The sequence below is a fragment of the Talaromyces rugulosus genome, chromosome III (assembly GCF_013368755.1).
Source record: "Talaromyces rugulosus chromosome III, complete sequence".
Lineage (NCBI taxonomy): Eukaryota > Fungi > Ascomycota > Eurotiomycetes > Eurotiales > Trichocomaceae > Talaromyces > Talaromyces rugulosus.
The window spans coordinates 1777918-1796091 of NC_049563.1; the positions used below are offsets into that span (position 1 = coordinate 1777918).

The window sequence follows — 18174 nt, forward strand, 5'->3', positions numbered from 1 at the left end:
TTAACTAATAGGCCGTGGCCTCTATTTATTATATTTAAAAAAAGACTCAAAGTCCGGTATAATTACCTCCAGCTCGAGTTTCCAATGTTGCCTCCAAGGGTATAGAATACAACAAGAAATTAGATATTAACACGCATAACAACAAAAAGCCCTCCGTGTAATAGTTGACATAGCTGGTATATTTATAAATTCGCCTTCTCTGCAATGGCCGTTCTTCGCTGCTGGCGTGACGAAACATTGAGATTCTCTGCGCGTGAGCTTGCGGTGCTCTGGAATAAGTCTCGCCCAACGGCGTCGGTGATGGTCAGGACACGAAAAGATACTGTAGCGCCATCTCGGCGATTTTTCCTATTCTTCTTGTTAGCCTTGCCATTCGTGGGTATTCAGGAGTTTGGTTTTTGCCTACCCTTCTCGACGTGACTGAGCAATTCGCTCGGTAAAATCCCAGAGTCGGCCACGGTCGAGGAGTTTCCCGGTTTCTGGATCGCGTTGCGGAGTCCACTCTGGAGCCAGTTTCATGGTGGTTAGACCTCGCTGTTCTTCGCTTCGCGCAATCAAGATCATCCCCTCTTCCGAAAAGCGTTGGTAGGCATTCTTCAGTGTCTCTTTGTTGACGGCTTCAAAGTAAGACAGGTCGCCTTGATGATACAGCGTTTTTCCAAGCTAATTTGTCTGTTAGCATTTGGAATTCCATGAACACGACAATACGTGTGTACTAACCAGTTGTGCGCTGTCTTGTGCCTTGTTTAACCCTACCCAAACTTCGGAAGCCCCTTGTAGGGGAGGGGTGAGCCCCATGAGCGACACGGCTCCGAGCCAGGTAGCCTCGATGAAAGGCCAAATTAAAAAGCAGTAGAAATCATAGTTCTCTCGTCCACACTGCCGCTCAGCATCGCTGAGATCAATCGTGATCGGAGTGCCAGATGAATTTCTCGTGACCTTTATAACGTCGTCTTTTTCCAAACCTTGCAAAGATTTTCCAAGGTTCGCAATCAAACCTTCTGGTGGGAAAATGAACTCGCCGCGGAAGAGCTGTTGGACAGTGAGCATAAATTATAAATCCTAATATAGGACCAACATACCTGGGACAAGAACGAGACTTGATCCAAAAGAGCATCGTAAGTGATTTGCTGATTGGCAGGGCCACCACCTTGCTTTATCTTGATATACATGGCCGCAGAAACCAGTGCCTCAGGGATAAACAAATGGATAGTCATGTTCCGGTAGAATGAAAGCTGAAATCGATCAACGGCATAGTATGTTGGCTCAGCGAGTCCATTTACTTCGCGAACGAGCTTAGGCCCAAGGGCTTCAAGAGCACGATCGACCACGAGCGAGGTCGGGGCACGATAGAAATGTGCTACACGGCCGCCTTTAGCGCGAACGCGTTCACTGAGCCATTCCACACGACGAACTAATTCCTCCTTTCCAACACCCCTCCCTCTGAGAGTCAATAGGACCGTTCCAACAAGCGCAGTGGGCATTATCACAGAGACATCGTTGATATCTGACAGAACTCTATAGCCCAGCGCACGTAATACGCGGCCTCGATCGGTGCTGTTTAGAGTGATTCTGGAATCCAAGGACTGGGCTAATCCAATCCGCTGTACTTGTTGGGTGAGGAAGTCTCTGAGGCTCCATGGTTTGTGAAACCGCACGTCCACTCGACCAAGCTTTAAAGACAAAATGGAAGATTGAGATAGGAAGCTCGTGAGGTTTTCCTTTTGTTTTGGCTGTCCTAGGAGCTCGCTGATATAAGATCTATAGAAAGCGCGTTAGCAAAATTCTGCTACCATGATTACCGGGACTGTACTTACTCAGTCTCAACCACTTTATCATACTGAGTGCTGACAGGACAAATAATAGTGTCTGAAACTCTCCCCGACAATACACTGTCAACGATAAACCTCAAAATCCCGAATTTTGGCGAAAGAAGTTTTCCAGTGCGCGATCGGCCACCTTCTATGAAGCACTCAAAGTTGTAGCCTTGTTGCAATAAGATGTCGATATACGTTTGCACTAGAGTACTATATAGCTGGTCATCGCCAAAGCTACGACGGATCCACATACTACCTGAGCGGTAGTCAGTACAGAGAATATTTTTTCGACACAACACTAAGCGTACCTGCATGCTGTAGGAAACTGCCCACGAGCGGGAAGTTTAGGTTGTCGCCGGCCACCACGATGGGTAGACCCATCCCAAGTCGATAGCAGATAAGCTGAAGGGATACATAATCCACATGGGATTTGTGGCAGGGAAGAAAGACAATGGACTGTTTTTTCTTCTCCGCAGCTTGAGCCACGGACCTCAATCTCAGGACTTCCTCGCTAGAGACATGGATGCCTAGAAACCATCAGCAGGATGTCCAAAGACTGGCTCAAAAGCTGCTGTACCAACCTTGGTGGTACGCCCTCGTTAATAGCTGTGTGGCAAAGTAATATGCGCCCCGAATGAAGGTTTTGTTTTCCATTTTGCATATCATATTATCCACCATATTATCCACCACATCGAACAGGTTACCCTCGATTTCGGTTTTCCGCCGGGCCTTGGCCTCCTTGACCACATCTACCGATTCGCCTAGTAAGCCCTGAGATTGTTCAACGGCCAGCCGTGCGTCTGCGAGCTCGCTGACTTTTCCTCGGAGCAAAGGGCTCGCCAGAATCAAGTCTTTGATCCGTTCTGAATAACCAGAGTAGAACGCCGGTTGCCCGATTACCGAATCGTATGCTCGCCATCCTGTTCCCGATACAAAAAGGCTGATTTCGCGCAAGAAATTGAAGGGGTTCTCTCGGAAACGTGCCATGTTTTGGACGAGATTTCGCTCGGTAATAGCATCATCCTGGCTCTCTGCGCCGCCAGTGAACCCGGTAGGATGCAGAGTCACTTTGCTGCCGACAATCTCCAGGTCGGGTGCGGTCTGGCTAGCCCGGACATTGTCCTCGTCATTGGGAGGCATGTTGACGTTGGTTCGGCAGTCGATGAGAGGGAATTGCGCGCGGCGTCAAGAAAGAAGCCATGTAAAAGACTAACAACGCGTCAAACAAATACGGTATGTGCACTCCGCCGTACTTAATGCAAAAGCGTTGTCATGCTCTCCCCAACAAATGCAAGATCATCTTGGGAGCGTTGCGGAGTCGGCCAATCGCGCGGTGCGGAGTAAGGGCTTAAGGGAAGGATGAACCTCGGCCCGGAAGACTGCGAACCACGTGACCTGGGCGCCAAGCTTTGAGCTTTACCCTGAGCTAAGCTCGATCCATCTTCTTACCTCACGACGCATGATCTGATAAGACCGCCGCGCCGATAACTAAACTGGCTGCCTGGACAGGAAGAGTTTATTATGCCTGCTATTTGAAGAATCTCCTGGAATCATGTCTGGCTAACCTTACCCTACTGCCATTGCTTCCGTTTTATGAGGCACATAATGCGGAAGGTTCGGTACCTGTTTTGACCGTGGTTACGCAGCATCTTGCTTTTTGAAGCTCCGCACAGAACCCACAGGCACCGCGAAATATTTGTCATTTTGCATCACCCACCGCTTGAGGAGTGCAGCTTGGTTATGCTGCTGATTGGAAAGATGTTTAGGATCAACAAGACTCTTGCTTGTACGTCAATTTGCCCCCCCTCCCCCGCTTCTCGTTTGATAGATGCTAAGAAGGTTTAGCTGCTGCTAGCATTACGCTGGCTGCCACTAGGCAGATACATACGCCCGCGCTCCAAGTGTTCCGCGATGTCCCCTCGATTCGTCAGCTGCGACAACAGCTACAGCGATCAGATCGAACTGTGGGCTTGGTCCCTACAATGGGAGCGCTTCACGAAGGTCACTTGTCCCTCATCCGGCAAGCGGCTGCCGAGAATTCAGATGTTTTCGTGAGCATCTATGTCAATCCAACACAATTTGGCGTAAACGAAGACCTGAGCAGTTACCCCCGGACGTGGGAGGCGGACGTGGCAAAGTTGAAGGAACTCAACGGCGAGATGGAAGGCAAGGGCGAAACACAGACCGGCCGCATTACCGCAATATTTGCTCCAACAGGACAAGTCATGTACCCTACTCTTCCCCCAACGTCTGCGATAGACGGGCCAGGATCGTTTGTCACGATCACACCACTTGCCACAAAGCTCGAAGGGGCATCTCGACCGGTGTTTTTTAGGGGGGTTGCGACCATCTGCACAAAGCTATTCAACATTGTCAAGCCAGACCGTGTGTATTTCGGCCAGAAGGATGTTCAGCAATGCGCGATCATCAAACGCATGGTCAAGGACTTCCATATCGACACAGACGTACGAATCGGCTCCACGATGCGCGCAGCCGATGGACTCGCCATGAGCTCGCGGAATGTGTACTTGGGCGAGCGTAGGAGGGCCGTTGGCCTCGTACTTTCACGGGCTTTGCAGGCAGCGGAGGCTACATTCGAAGCTGGCAGTGTCGATCGGAAAGATATTTTGGGCGCAGCCAACCGGGTTGCAGACGACACGCTGGCGAAGCAACAGTCACTCGCGCCGTCCAAACGGGCTTTGTTCGAAGTGGACTATATCTCCCTTGCCGATCCGGACACGTTGGAAGAGATTGAGCAAGTGGATCCTTCCAAGGGCGCGGTATTGAGCGGCGCCGTCAAAATGCTCCCACTCGAAGAGCCTACGCCAAACGAAGATCTTGGCGTTGGCGAAGGCGCCATTGCAGTGCGGTTGATTGATAACATCATCTTCCGCCCGAAAAAGTGAACGGCGAGCCGCTTCGGACGACCAATCACCATGCCCCAGTTTGCGATGGTTCATCGAAATTTATTGTGCATTGACTGCTGTACATTACAAGTAAAAACTTAGATTATAGATGATTTATGGGGGAAAAAAAAGGGGGGGTTTGGTAGCTGGGGTTTATTAGCCGGCCATAGATGATTGCATCATATATTGTCGTAAAATAGAGGCTACATGTACTGTGGCCCAAAAATGCAAGATAGACTTTGCAATTTAAAAAATAAGAACTATAAAAAAAACCCAATCCGTAGGATCCGTGCATCCGTCTAGATATACTCGCAAACCCATGCATTACTCTATCAATAATGCTGCGTGGAAATATGTTCCGACTTTCAAATGTTCCAACCAACATTCTAGAACGGAACCCTTCGGATCATTCGCCACATAGGGCAAACAGTCGACATTCGGAGGATAAAAAAAAAAATTAAAATCCAAAAAAAAAAAAAAAAAAAAAAGCAAGAAGCAGCGAATTTTGCAAACAAAGAACTTGATGACTTTCCCTTTTTGGCAATCTCGTGCGTGTGGCGTTTTATTTATCCGCGGATGGGAGGCCTATTATTTGGTTGGTAAATGGATGATTCGCTGATTTTTGATTTTGATATAGTACTCCGTATGTTAATAATAATTTATCTTATTGTCGATATTAATATTGTACGGATTTGGACACCACTCATCTGACACGTGGGAGGGAACCTGTTATTTAATACTAATAATAAGACTAACGTTATTCCGTATTCTTCTCGCGCTAAAATCAAAAACGGGAATCTGACATGACGCTAAACCCGAAAGACTAGACAGTGTGGAGTACGGGTGGCCAATAAGGTGTGAGGATGTGACGGCCCGCTCCCGCCCATTCTCCAGCATCCTGACAGGTGTATATGAGTTATTTGCTGAAATAATAATTCAAGATGCATGGATGCTACGCAAGCGAACATGGAGTGGCGCCACGGAGAGTATTTCAAGAAAGGGCGGTTGGGTGTGACCAGTCAGTCGATTATACAAAGTCGATTTATTGTTTTTGTTCTTGCAGCGTTGTTGACGCTGATGCTTTTCAAAAGGAATAATAGGGCGTGTTTTCTAGAAGGTCAGCCCTACTTTTAAAAAAGGTGTAGTATTACAGCCTTCACGTGGTAGAGATCTTGGTGCTGATTGTGCTAAATCCATCCACGCCCCCTTCTTCTTTTTTTTTTTTTTTTTAGCGCTGCTCTGTTCAAGCCGACAAGGTTAGTCAGAACCTGGTCGGTGAGACCGTTGGCGGGCTAAACGGTTGATTTTCTCATTGCTATCGGCGGATGCGGATTAGGATCACTAAACGCTAATCGACGCCTCGTGAGTACGGGTTTTATTACGGAGGATGTAAGCGGGATCTGTCGGGGAATAACAATGTAAAAGATACGACCGTAGGCAGCATCGAGGCCCTTGCTAACACTGTTTCAAGTGGGAGAAGTATCTCGCGGACGGCGGAAGAAGCGATCCGATGGGGAAGGATCTGTAGTCTGTATGTAAGTAATGCTCGCTCATCACATTATTGAGAAAGAAAGAAAAAAGATTGATGCACAAGCAGAGCAGGGATCCGCCGTTGTATGTAGAATGCCTGTACGGAGAAGGCGGAATAAGAAGCCATGCGCCATTATTATTGGCAAATAATAATAATTCTTGCATGCGCGAATCAGGCTAGGTAGCGAGGGTTTACATCGCTGGCGGCTTGTTCCGCAAGTAATCGTGATGACCGACTGGACGCGGGTCTTAGCTGCATGATGCGGTTGCTTTGGCGAGCTTGTCACGAGCGCGACCAGGCCAGCCAAGTCGCCGGCCAAGAGTACAACATTACTCCGTACGTAATCAATCTGCATTCGCGAAGGCAGTAGTAGTGACGAGGATGTGATATGCAGGATGATGCGTGGTGCGCAAAACGGGCGACTACTGCATGAGCGATCTCTCTTTCTCACCGCTTGTCTCCTCTCTCTACCAGGATACTGCAACAGTGTTCAATGCGTTGGTGACAAACGGCTCGGCATCATCGGAATCAACTCTATCGGAGGAGCAGGAGTAGCAGGGGCCATGGTTGTGGACGACCTGGATGGCAGGGCAGGGTCCAAGATGATCAATCGATAGGCACGGCTGGCGGAGGTCTCGAAAGAACGAGGTGGAGGTAGACGCTCGGGAATAAACACGGTGACAGTTGGCATTCGCAAAGATAAGAGGGAGTTGCGCTGAGGTGTTGGGTTTTGTCTGCGCACTTGTTGACAAGGTTAAGGCGACGGCCGCGCGGGCTACAGCGACGGCGGCCGAAAGATGGGCAGCGCGGAACGCTAGCCCCGGGCAGGCTTGGCGCGGCCCCAGCAGCCCCCCTCGCAGCCAACATTGCCAAAGGGAAGGCGCCTGAACGGTATCTCCACACCACACGCACCTGCATTGTTCTTGTAGTACTAGTACTTGTAGTCTCCTCTCTCTCTCTTTCCCTCTCGCTCTGTTACATCCTGCCACAACACCTCAATTCCTTCCCCTCGACCATATCGCTGCCGACATATAATAATATACGCATTGATGTATCTCTCCCAACCGAGCACTTGACTGTGACTCTTTTATAGACAAGGAAAAGGCATCCGCCATCACCGACCTGCCACATCCAGCACATTCAACACACCCAACTTCAACACTTCAACATCCATAGCATGGCCTTCCACCCCATGGACGCGCTGCAATGCTTCACGACAATCGGCGAGAACGTCCCGTCATGGATCACACGAGTCACCGAGCTGGCCGCGCACACAGCAAAGAAGCACGCTGAATTTTCCGCAGAATACAAGAAACTTGCAGACACCCTACCGCCACGGCGGCGCAAGAACAGTTCCGTCCATTCGATCCGGTCTGAGGTGGCAGCAGCAGCAGTCACCCAGTCGAAAAGGGGAGAGGATGCTACTTCGATTGCCTCGGATCAAATCTCCCGCTTCTCTCGTCAACGGCCCCGGGTCGTTATTCAGTATGACAACCACACGCAAAAAGAGCTGGAGCAGACTGTGCGGGACATTGGTGCTGCGCGAAACAACATCCGCAAGGGCAAGATGTCCCAAGTGATGCGTCGGCCCAACCTCACCATGGAAATGTTCAGTAGTCGGTCACGGGACTCACTTCGTAACCCTGCGCTGCCGATGGACAGCCTGGTCAGGGTGCAGGCACCCCGCGAGACCCCAGCCCAGCAAGAAAGTGCCTTTGACTTTACCGACAAACAACTGGAAACGGCCCAGAGCCTGTGTGAAAGTGCGGCACATCAGTTCATTCGAACCGGAGACTGCTCGACGCAACTGGATACAATCCTGGAAAAATTCAATCTTGTGCTCACCGCGACGAGAAAAGAAGTGGACCGCCTCCACGCCGAGAAACCAGCAGACATAGACGACGAGAAGGTTGAGTCTGAGACCCTTGCTGCACCGGCTATCTTCATGACAGTCGACTGCGGCGAGGATGGCAAGGCCCCAGATCCCGAGATTGCAGCCATTGAAGTAGATGACGCGCCGTCCGAGTCGTCGGTTTCGATTGATATAACCGCCTTCCGCTCGAATCGATTTCGAGTTTAGCATTCTATACATACATAATGCCCTCGTGTGATTTTCTCTTTTTGTTGCGCAGCGGAGCGATTGATTGGTTTACATGCTGCCTACATATTTTCTCTCTCTCTCTCTCTTTCGGTGTATATACACATCCTCCCCGAACAGACGAGGATTTCTAATTGTTGTCTTGAGCGCTATGGGTTTGGGTTTGAGTTTTGCGAATTAAGCGATCGCCAGGTGTGCTGGCTACGAAATACTTGCATACCGCCATCAGGCTGGCGTTTGGGGCTGTAGCATCTACAGACAGCATGAACATTTAGGATTGGATCTATGAATATATCACATATTTCTGTTCTTTTTCAATTCTAAGAAATTCGAGAATGCACTCAAAAATGAGCAGCGATCGGCCTACCGACTTGCTGATTGCAGATCTTTCGCACGCCCGGAATGGGCCATTATTACTAGTAGTTTTGACCGTCTTCTCTTCTTGTCTACTATCGTCATGCCATGCGAGAAACTATGTATTCTCTTTGTTTGTTTGTCTTTCTCAAAATGGGTAAAAACCCACAGTGGAACGCGGAAACAAGTGGAAAAGGCGGCGGGCACTAGCTTCGTCAGTCCCATTTCTTTTTCTCCAACTTTGCGACTTTGAGACTTTGTTCAAGCCATAATAAGTTAATCCGCATTCCCCTAGCGTTGACGGTGGGGACTAACTGACTCTTATTTTTTTTACCCTTTTTTTTTTGGCGAGAAGGCGAGAAGGCGAAATAAGAGAATTACTCCGTGTACACTATACAGTCATGCATGCATGAGATGTGCAGGCCGCGTACGCGTACGCATGCGCTGCGACATGCAAGTCATTATTGTATATACTACTAATTCTGATGCGTGCCGACTTGTCTCGACTGGAGAATGGATCGATCCTACGATCGTCACCTATTATATTTGATCTTGCCAATTGCGATGCATCGACTCGATCAGTCAGTGCTTATAGTAGTAGTATGTAGTGCATACTAGTGAGGTTTCAGGGTGCGACAAGCCTTAAGGAGAAACTGCTGATTATTTCCTGTCTCGATAATTCGGATAATTTATCTGAAGATGAATGGTGTCTTTCCTTTATGGGAAGTTTTTTCGTCCGGTGCGTGGCGGTAAGCCTCTGCTATACTTCAAACTCAACAACTTACCAACACTGAATATTAATTCAGCTTATTATTTAACTGATTACCGATGGCTACGTGGATCCCTGACCTATGACACATGTCGACGACCCTTTCGACGCATTCCCCGATTGGCTGCATAGACCAGAAACCGGTCAATGCCAACAACTCGTGTAAATGCAAATGCAAATGCAATGCAACAGGAGCACATAGTTAAAAAGAAAAGATCTTTCCTCGTATTTGTTACTTGTTGTTTGGAGCAGGGATCGACAAAGTGGACACGCTAACTTTGTGTGTGTTTTTCTTTTGTCTGATTTTCAGGTCGCCAAGGTTTAAATTGTTGTTATTCGTACAAAAGTATGTACTCCATCTCAAAAAGTCTGGGTCAACCAACTCTTAATAAAATGAAAAGACTCGATTCCTTTGTTCATTCTTATTATTTGCTCTTTTCTCTCGTTCGGAGCAATTACTATGCAGGGCAAGTTAGGACAAAATTCAGTCCACGGATTTTTTCCGGGATTTTGGATATTGTGGGTGATGGCATTTTTAGCGCTTCTAGAAGGAGAGACAAGGAGAGGGGAGAAAACGGCCACGCTAGATCGACGCAGACTGGTTATAACTTATAGCAGGCTAATCATTATTAATATCGTCAAGTTTTGAGCATGAAGTGGAGGGATATCTTCATTTGAAACAATCCGATGGTAACCTAAACAAACATTAAAAAGACGCCGACCGCGGACTCTGTTAACTCCTGCAATAGTAGTACATGGACTTTCTGACGTTAAACCCGTTGACTGTGTGTGATCCTCTGAAAGACTGACTAGGAGAGAGAGCATTGATCTGGGGGGACACTTGGTTAGTCCATGCTTGTCTCCATAAAGTACATAGTCATGTAGTCATGTACGTACTTTACATGGCAACGCCAAGAACAATCCCCAAGTAGGTCGGCCACAAAGTACAGCCCATATATTCCTGCAACGAGGCCGACGAGTTCCATAATAATGTATATGCCAACCCGGCGTTGGCTGCAAAGAGGCCGCCGAGGATCGATTTGTTTCGTAGAGTCACCGAGACTTCGGCCAGATATGTAACCCACAAGTTCAAGCCGACCGCCCAGAGGATCAACATGAAGAATGTAGATGTTATTTTGAACACGAGAATCGGGTCCCCTTGGTTCTGCCCTCGCGGTTTTGGTATCGGCGTGAGCTTGCTACTGGGAGCATTGAGAACAGCATGGGTTATCAGAGTTGCGAGGCACATGATTCCCAGCCCAATGGCTGCATATCCACGGTTTTCCTTGTCGGCATCTTCCCGTTTTTTGGTGTTTGTTTTATTCGCCATATTTCCACCTTTGATGTCGTTTGCTTCTGTTTCGTTGGACATGGTATTATCCGCTTGACGGAAATGTTGAGATATTTGGGCGAGCTTTTATTTTAAGCTCTGTATTTTGCCCTTCAATCTGGATTAATTTGGGTAAACTGGTAGAGATGAACTGGTTGGTGGTTGGTTGATTTTGATGCAGTGATGTAGTGAGGCTGAGATGTGAGGCTGATTACCGCAGAATGCTTACATAATGATATGATCAACCAAGCCCTAGAAAGCAGTTCACAGTCAGCACAGTTCACATACTGCTGTTAAAAAGATATGTGAGGCATACGTAAAGAGTTTCTAAAAGCTTTTGCTAAATTGACGTGTGCAGGTGTCATTGATGCATGTATCCTCGGCCTTGGCTAGGGTGTAACTGAGCAACATCATGCTGACAAGGTGATGATGCTTCAGCTAGTTTAATGAGCTGCAGGGTATCAACATTAAAATGCCATTATAAACTTGTATAAAGATACAATGGTTTATGAAGGGAGGATAGTGTGTAGTCTCAGAGACGAGAACTGGGGTTGCTGGCAAGTCACATGGCTGGCAGTTCTAGGAAGGCACAACTCTCCACCACCACTCCTGATTCTTTGATATTGACATCAACCTGGCCTGCACTGGATACATTTGTCTTGTGAATAATATAATAATGTTCTAATGCTATCTTGTCTTGCCTTCTCTTCCTTCTTCCTATTCTTCTTTTCTTCTGTTCCTCTCACCTCCTGAGCCAACATTGTCCATGAATTCTTGGCTTGCACAATACTTGCACAATACCCTCACCAGATTCTTTGTTTACTGGTGGGGCTCAGCAGATTTGTCGTGAAGCCTGTGGTTTGCCAGTTTCAGTTAGAACTCGTCGGTTTATGCTTCTGCACCTCAACCACCCCTCCCACAGTTCTTTTCTTCCCTCCTGTCATCTTTGTCAGTCTTGCTTCCATCCACCCCCATCTTCAGACCTCCAGACGCGAGACCCCACTTCTGGCGTCGTGATGGCTAAAAGAAGAACGAGCGACCAAATTTTCTTCGTATGTTTTTCCTCGCCACCCAAATCTCGTTAGCCTCGAGGCTGACAGGAGTCTTTTAACTCTCCATGAACACTACTAACCATCTCTGATCAGAACCCCCCTGGAGTAGGATCGATGTTTGGCCGGGACGACTGGGACATGTGTCTCAACATTGAGGAATGCGTAAGTTGATACTGATCTCGCTTATCGACGACCGCTAAGGCTTGTCACGAACTAGGCCAAGGAATCCAGAAACCACGATAACAGCGATATCCCCGACATTATTGCCAGGGCTGCTGAATCCGTTTTTGGGCCTTCGGACAGACACCACCGATTATTGACACCGGAATCGGTGGATGGCGACTCCGTCCTGATGCCTCCCAGAAAGAAGGCGAAGAGAGATAGCGATGTAGATTCCCGCCAGTCACTTTCTGGTAACAGCTCAGATTCGACACCTATGAGTCTCCCGTCAGTCAACTACTCTCCATGGGCATCTTTCATGGGATATGGTGGGTTTGCCTTACAGGATGCCTACTGTACGCCGAGCAGTTCATCCCCATTTTCTACTTCTTTCTTCGATTTACCTGGAGGAGTAAATGTATGGGGCCGACGTGGCGATAAAGAAAGACAGAATTTCGAGATACACGAAGAAACAGAAGAAGAGCAAGCCAATGCTGAGCAGGTCGCTGCTACCATTTACAACCCTGACTTTGGCGATGACAATAAGGAAAACGAAACGGCCGAGCGTGGGGAGGAACCTCCCTCCGTGGATCCTACTCAGGAGTTTGACCTTGCACGCAACGTTCTTGGGGAATTGCTGGATTACAGTCGGCCTCCAACAGACGATCAATTTACCATGGCCTCTGTGTTTCAGTCTCAAGGCATAGAGATCGACGAGGACAATCTTCCGGAGCTGCCAGAAGACCATTTGGTGATTGAGGGCGTCTTTCCCCCAACATTTGGGAATATGCTAGACGACGTTGAACTACCAATCGATCTCACGCTTGAAGAGGCGCGGATGGATGAGTGTGACGAGTCCACGGACATTGGATACACCCAAGGCGACGAATACTCTGAGCTTTGAGACGAAACACCAGAGGTTGAAAGACAGCAAGAGGTCTGGTGCAGATGAAACCAGGTGTCGGACTGAGATTCTTGCTACCCTGCATGTCTTTTGCAACCGTTTCCGTGCGTTTATTTTTTATTTTATTTTTCTTATTCGAGTTAACCTGACGCGAAAAGATGGTGTTTACTTGCATGTATTGTTGCTATTTGCGCAATGTTTTTATGTTGAGATTTTCCAGATGGAGGTGATGATAAAGGTTACATGTCGGATTACTTTGCAGAATTTCAAGCAAGACAACAATCATTAGTCAAAACTATGATATTGATGTTTCATGACATGAATGGATGGCGATGTAATAACCCAAAAGAGGTAAGTATAAAAAAACGCAAATACAGATACATTTCAACGACCCACTTACGTATCATACACGGCCGTGTAAATTTCAAAAATTGCTTAAAAACGCCCTAACCCTTATGATATTACTCAAAGCACCGAGCGCAAAGCTAGAGAGTTTTAGGCTATTTACTAAATTGGGAAAGGTGGTTTGACGAGAATGTACGAAGGATTCTTTCTTACTTTTTTTCTGGGCCCTTGTACGGTTGGCCATGTCATGGCGGTGGATAAAATTTAGTTTGACTGTGTTGCCAACGTGGCTCGCTGACTAGGCTATAGACTCTATACTGCTAATTGATAGATAGTAGTATCGAATCAATTTCTACATTTGGTCAGATCATGAGATTCTTACATGTTGTCTCGTCGTACAAGGATAATTCGCTGGTATATTATTTAGTAGTATAGTAGTACTATAACTAGTACGTATGTATATTGATGAGTCTTGGGGAGAAAAAAAAAAAAAAAACCAACAAACCAAAACCAAAACAAACTAACGCATGCACCGTGCCACATTCCCGCCTTTTCCCTGCTTTTTTCAAACGTTTCAGCAGGGTTATTAATATTGTCACAAAATTTCGATAAGAAAAGAGGAAAAAGAAGCCAAGCTAAGTCTTGTGGCTTTTTTTCTGTGCCACATTTTTTGCACCTCTTCTTTTACCGCTTCGGGACGGGACTACATATGATGGATGGGGATTACGTACCGCATGCATGAGCAGGGGATGGCACTAATATTTTTATTTTTTTTTAAAATATACTACTAGTATTTAGTATCTACGCCCCTCTTCTTCCCACCCCCCCCCCCCCCCCCCCCCTCCTCCCCGACAAGGGAGACAAGGGTTTATGCGCCAATGATATTTCTATGGAGTGTCTAGACTCTAGACTAGAGAGAGAGGGGCTTTTCGAAAAATAAAAAAATAAAATAAAATAAAAACCAAGGAAGAAATGAGTATGATCGGCCCTGTGTAGCATGACCATGCAAGGACATTAGACCAATTGCACGTGCAGGAACTGGCAATTGATGTTGGGTTGTCTTTCTAATTCTTATCTCGAGGAATATTATTATATAATGTATAATAATATATATAATACTATATGTTCTGGCTGGTTCTTTCGGCATTGCCATTCACAGTAAGAAAGAGCCGATACTCTTGTTTCGGGAATCGTACATACATTTGATGTCATGTTGAGCCAATAAATCGACTCCTAACGACATGCATGACTGACTACATATGTACTGCATGTGGCAGCGAGTTGCCACTGGGTTAATTAACCGTTGACTAGAAAGGGAAATCCATTCATTCTACAAGTTTAAAATTCTCGGCACGTCACTTGATTGTAGCTTCTCCGAGGCTTTTATCTTGATCTCTTTTTTTTTCCATTTTTAGGTCGCGGGGTTGTTCGGAGAAATAAAATACATTTAAAAACACAATAATCCATATTTCACTTGTTTTGGCAATTGCAATTTCAATGTTATTCAAAGTAACCTGCTTGACATGGTTGATCGATCGTTTCAATAGTATTTCATATAATTGATATTATAATTAAAACTCATCAACTCATAGACATTTTATTACAACTGCCCCACCATTACAATAATTAAAATAAGGGTATCAAATCAGACTGAGCACCAATCAAAACGATGATTGATATCCCAGTGTCCCAACAAGGGATAATTTGGTAAAATCTTAGTAGTAGATCTTCTCTTCGTAGATAGGAGGGATGGCCTTCTCCTCGTTCCATTGCAGGTTGCCCTTTTCATCAACCCAGGCGTCCTCGTCAGTGATCGGAATGACACGAGAGGTGTGCGCGACCTCTTGCTTGCTGATGCCGAGATCGTCGCGCGGAATCCAGAGCAAGGGCAGCGACGAAGTGATGGAAGGATGAAAGTAGGCATCGCGCTCAACCTCGGGAGCATATTCGGGGATCTCGAGATGGGTGGGCACGAGCTTACGCATAGCCGCATAGTCGGTGTATTTGTCCGGGCGGAGAAATTTGGTGAGGAAGTTGGGCTTTTTCTGCTCAGCAGGTAGGGTGGCTGGGCCGTCAATGCCCTTTTCAGCATCGACACCGTTGTTGTCACCGTTGTGGACAGCCGAGGCACCGGCGATATCAGAGCTATCGGTTGCGGTGTGGCCAAACTTGCGACTCTCTGTGAGCAAGGCCTCTTCTTCAGCCTCCAAGTTCTTTGGCAGGTAGTTGATGAGGGGCTCAAGTGCCGAGTTGAGAGAGACGTGGTAGAGGATGGAGAACACCAGGAAGATAATCATCAGAACCAGAGGTCCGGTGCCGACTGGCTGATCAGCCGCGGCAATAGCGAACAATCCAATCAAACAAACGTTCGCCAAGTAGCATCCAACGAGTAGGTGCTGAAGGGCACGAGGGTAAATCTTGCCCTGAGTGTCAATCTGCGAATTGGATACGTAAAGGAAGCTGTACCGGAAGGCAAAATAGAACAAGTACAGGGCAATGGTAGCAAAGCCCATAACCAAAGGAGCAATGATCGAGTATGCAATGGCTATTGAAAACAGTGAGTATACAGAACTAGATGGATGTAGTAACAAGTGACTTACCAATAACGGCGAGAAGAGACAAGGGGGGGAGCATGGTTCCCCAGCTCAGGCCAGCCAGATTTGCCCATCGGTTGTAGATTTTACGTGGCGACGAGTCCAGGAATTTACCAAGAACCTTGCCGATGACGAGGCCAGCAATGCCGAGCAATGCACCTGCCGTGAAGGTCAACCCTTGGAGAACAATATATGAAATATAGAAGTTGGAGGCATCAGGCAACTTCTCGGCCAGCAGATTTGGTGCTTCTGTGGGCGACGAGATAATCGCCTGCACGGAAGAAGCAGCGGCAGAGCCCAAAGTCGTGACCAAGAAGACTTGAACGACCTGGAAACCAAAATAAGCATTCTGAGTCCAGAGTTCAACGGCCGCAGCCGTGGGAGCACCGCCAAGTTTGGCACACACTATCAGTGAGTTAGTTTTTGAAGAGACCAAGAAGCGAAGATAAGGCCGAGGTTAAACTTACATCGGATGATGATGGGCAAGAGTGCCATGAGAACGGCCATAAGAACAGACGGCAGTAGTCCAGTGATAACACCACGGATGAACGTTGGAACACTGTTTATGAAGCTAAGCCACGGGAATTTCGCAATGAGACCGTCAATGTTGGAAATGGCACCAACAACGGCAACAGGAATAGCCCAGAAGATGATCAGAGCGCAAATGAATCCAATGGTAGCAAAGTTGCGCACGATGCGCTCCCACCACACGATTCGAAGATTGGACCAGATAATTTGGGTCGGGTCAACACCAATGTAGCGAGGAGACATGTGGAGAGGCATGTTGTGTGCAACGGATTGATAGGCGGCTTGGGCACTGTTCTGGTTGAAGAACTCGACAAAGACAGACGAAACCTTTTTGACATCACCGGCACGGTGCTTGGCCTGTAGTTCTTCAATCTCCGGGGTCAAACGTTCAATCTCGGAACGGGCCCAATCAATAGTATCGACCTTTTTCCCGATCAAAAGTTTCAAACGGTGAGTTGGGCGATCTTTGGTCTGCACCCATCGCGACGCGACGGAACCAGATTCAGCGGCGTCGGCGTCTCCGGTAGGCAGATCCAAGTGCTCCTCGGAAGCATCGCCATTCTTTTTCAACGCCTTGAGGCGGGCAGCATTCGCCTTTTTGATCAGGGCAGTCTCAGCGCCTTCGAGCTTCATTGCAGCAGCATCTCTGTCCTTGACTTTTTCTTCCAACTCGCTGACATCAGTGGCGACCCAGACGTTTTTGACATGCTCAACGCCAAACATACGACGAAGCTTCTTTTCTTCGAGGTAATCCTTGGGAACGGACGTGAACATAACGGTGCGTGATGACATGCGGGCGGCATAGGCCGGGGAGAAAGCGTAGGCCTGACGCAAGTTGATATAGTAGATGCTTTCGCGGGTCACGAGGAACCAGACAAAGCCTTTCTGTGTCAGCAGGTTCACATTGACATAGCAAGATTTTCAATTAGGGAAGGGGATCGAACCTAAGAAAATCCATGCGACGATAGCATGGGCAAAGAATCTCGCCTTGTTGGCAACGTTGGACATAGTAAGCAATTGAAATTGTGTTAGGCCATTCCCTCCAGTGGCATTGACGGGGAAGAGAATGGGCCAGGTGATGCAGCATCCCACAAAACAGAGTACAGTGATCAGCTTCAGATAGCGGAGGAACAAGTATGCGTCCAGGGAGTGGTGCTGCAAAACGTAGGTATCCGGTATCTTGTACATGGAGGTGATCCAGTTCATCAGGCCAGTGGGAGAGGCTGGAGTGCGCTCATACTCGCGCAGAGTAGCCATGAACGTGCGAGGAACGTAGTAACGAGCGTACTTGCGACGGAGAATAATGAAGGCGACCACCATCACAACGGCAACAATGAGAGTCGGTATAAGAGTCGAGACGAAGCCAGAAAGGCCCGTCGGAGCAGGCCCCTCCTCATCAGCCTAAGTAGATGTCCATTGAGTCAGCGCTTGTTTTGCTGAAGAAATGGGGGAAGATTCTTTTCAAAACGCAATTCGCGTTCTCACAAACAACGGACGAAAAGAAAACAGACGATAAAACTTACCCTTTTTGCGAGGGTCTGGAGCCGGGAAAGGCTGCGCCCGAGAAGCGCCATCTTGAATATCCTTGAATCAATGGCTTTCCTGGCAATTACAGAGAGGCCAGAAGGACGGTTGCTTTGCGATCAATTGCGTGGGTGGGCGCGCGGGCAGATGGGTAGATAGATATACTGGGCGGAGACCCTCTGACCAGGAAGGTTTCAGCAGCAGCGTAATCGAAGAAGGGCGAAAAAGTCAAAAGAGCGACTATTGGCGACGATTATTGACAA

General features: G+C 47.6%; 6 protein-coding genes across 6 annotated transcripts; 3 read left to right on the forward strand and 3 right to left on the reverse strand.

The window, feature by feature from the left end:
• Positions 1–182: 182 nt before the first annotated feature.
• Positions 183–2957, reverse strand: TRUGW13939_05477 (uncharacterized protein; the record flags this gene model as incomplete). The annotated part of the gene is made up of 7 exons (XM_035488640.1): positions 183–348; positions 407–663; positions 721–1032; positions 1083–1761; positions 1818–2073; positions 2126–2344; positions 2399–2957. The coding sequence occupies 7 exons, from the start codon at positions 2955–2957 to the stop codon at positions 183–185; spliced, it is 2448 nt and encodes an 815-aa protein (XP_035344533.1).
• Positions 2958–3575: 618 nt separating this feature from the next.
• TRUGW13939_05478 (uncharacterized protein) lies at positions 3576–4723 on the forward strand (the record flags this gene model as incomplete). Its single annotated transcript, XM_035488641.1, has 2 exons — positions 3576–3603; positions 3663–4723. 2 exons carry the CDS (start codon positions 3576–3578, stop codon positions 4721–4723), a joined length of 1089 nt encoding a protein of 362 aa, XP_035344534.1.
• A 2708-nt stretch (positions 4724–7431) lies between these two features.
• Positions 7432–8334, forward strand: TRUGW13939_05479 (uncharacterized protein; the record flags this gene model as incomplete). Its single annotated transcript, XM_035488642.1, has 1 exon — positions 7432–8334. The coding sequence occupies one exon, from the start codon at positions 7432–7434 to the stop codon at positions 8332–8334; it is 903 nt and encodes a 300-aa protein (XP_035344535.1).
• A 2039-nt stretch (positions 8335–10373) lies between these two features.
• On the reverse strand, positions 10374–10847 carry TRUGW13939_05480 (uncharacterized protein; the record flags this gene model as incomplete). The annotated part of the gene is made up of 1 exon (XM_035488643.1): positions 10374–10847. One exon carries the CDS (start codon positions 10845–10847, stop codon positions 10374–10376), a length of 474 nt encoding a protein of 157 aa, XP_035344536.1.
• A 1124-nt stretch (positions 10848–11971) lies between these two features.
• Positions 11972–12920, forward strand: TRUGW13939_05481 (uncharacterized protein; the record flags this gene model as incomplete). Its single annotated transcript, XM_035488644.1, has 2 exons — positions 11972–12019; positions 12075–12920. 2 exons carry the CDS (start codon positions 11972–11974, stop codon positions 12918–12920), a joined length of 894 nt encoding a protein of 297 aa, XP_035344537.1.
• Positions 12921–14980: 2060 nt separating this feature from the next.
• Positions 14981–17961, reverse strand: TRUGW13939_05482 (uncharacterized protein; the record flags this gene model as incomplete). The annotated part of the gene is made up of 5 exons (XM_035488645.1): positions 14981–15810; positions 15866–16264; positions 16327–17268; positions 17332–17788; positions 17911–17961. The coding sequence occupies 5 exons, from the start codon at positions 17959–17961 to the stop codon at positions 14981–14983; spliced, it is 2679 nt and encodes an 892-aa protein (XP_035344538.1).
• Between the last annotated feature and the right edge of the window lie 213 nt (positions 17962–18174).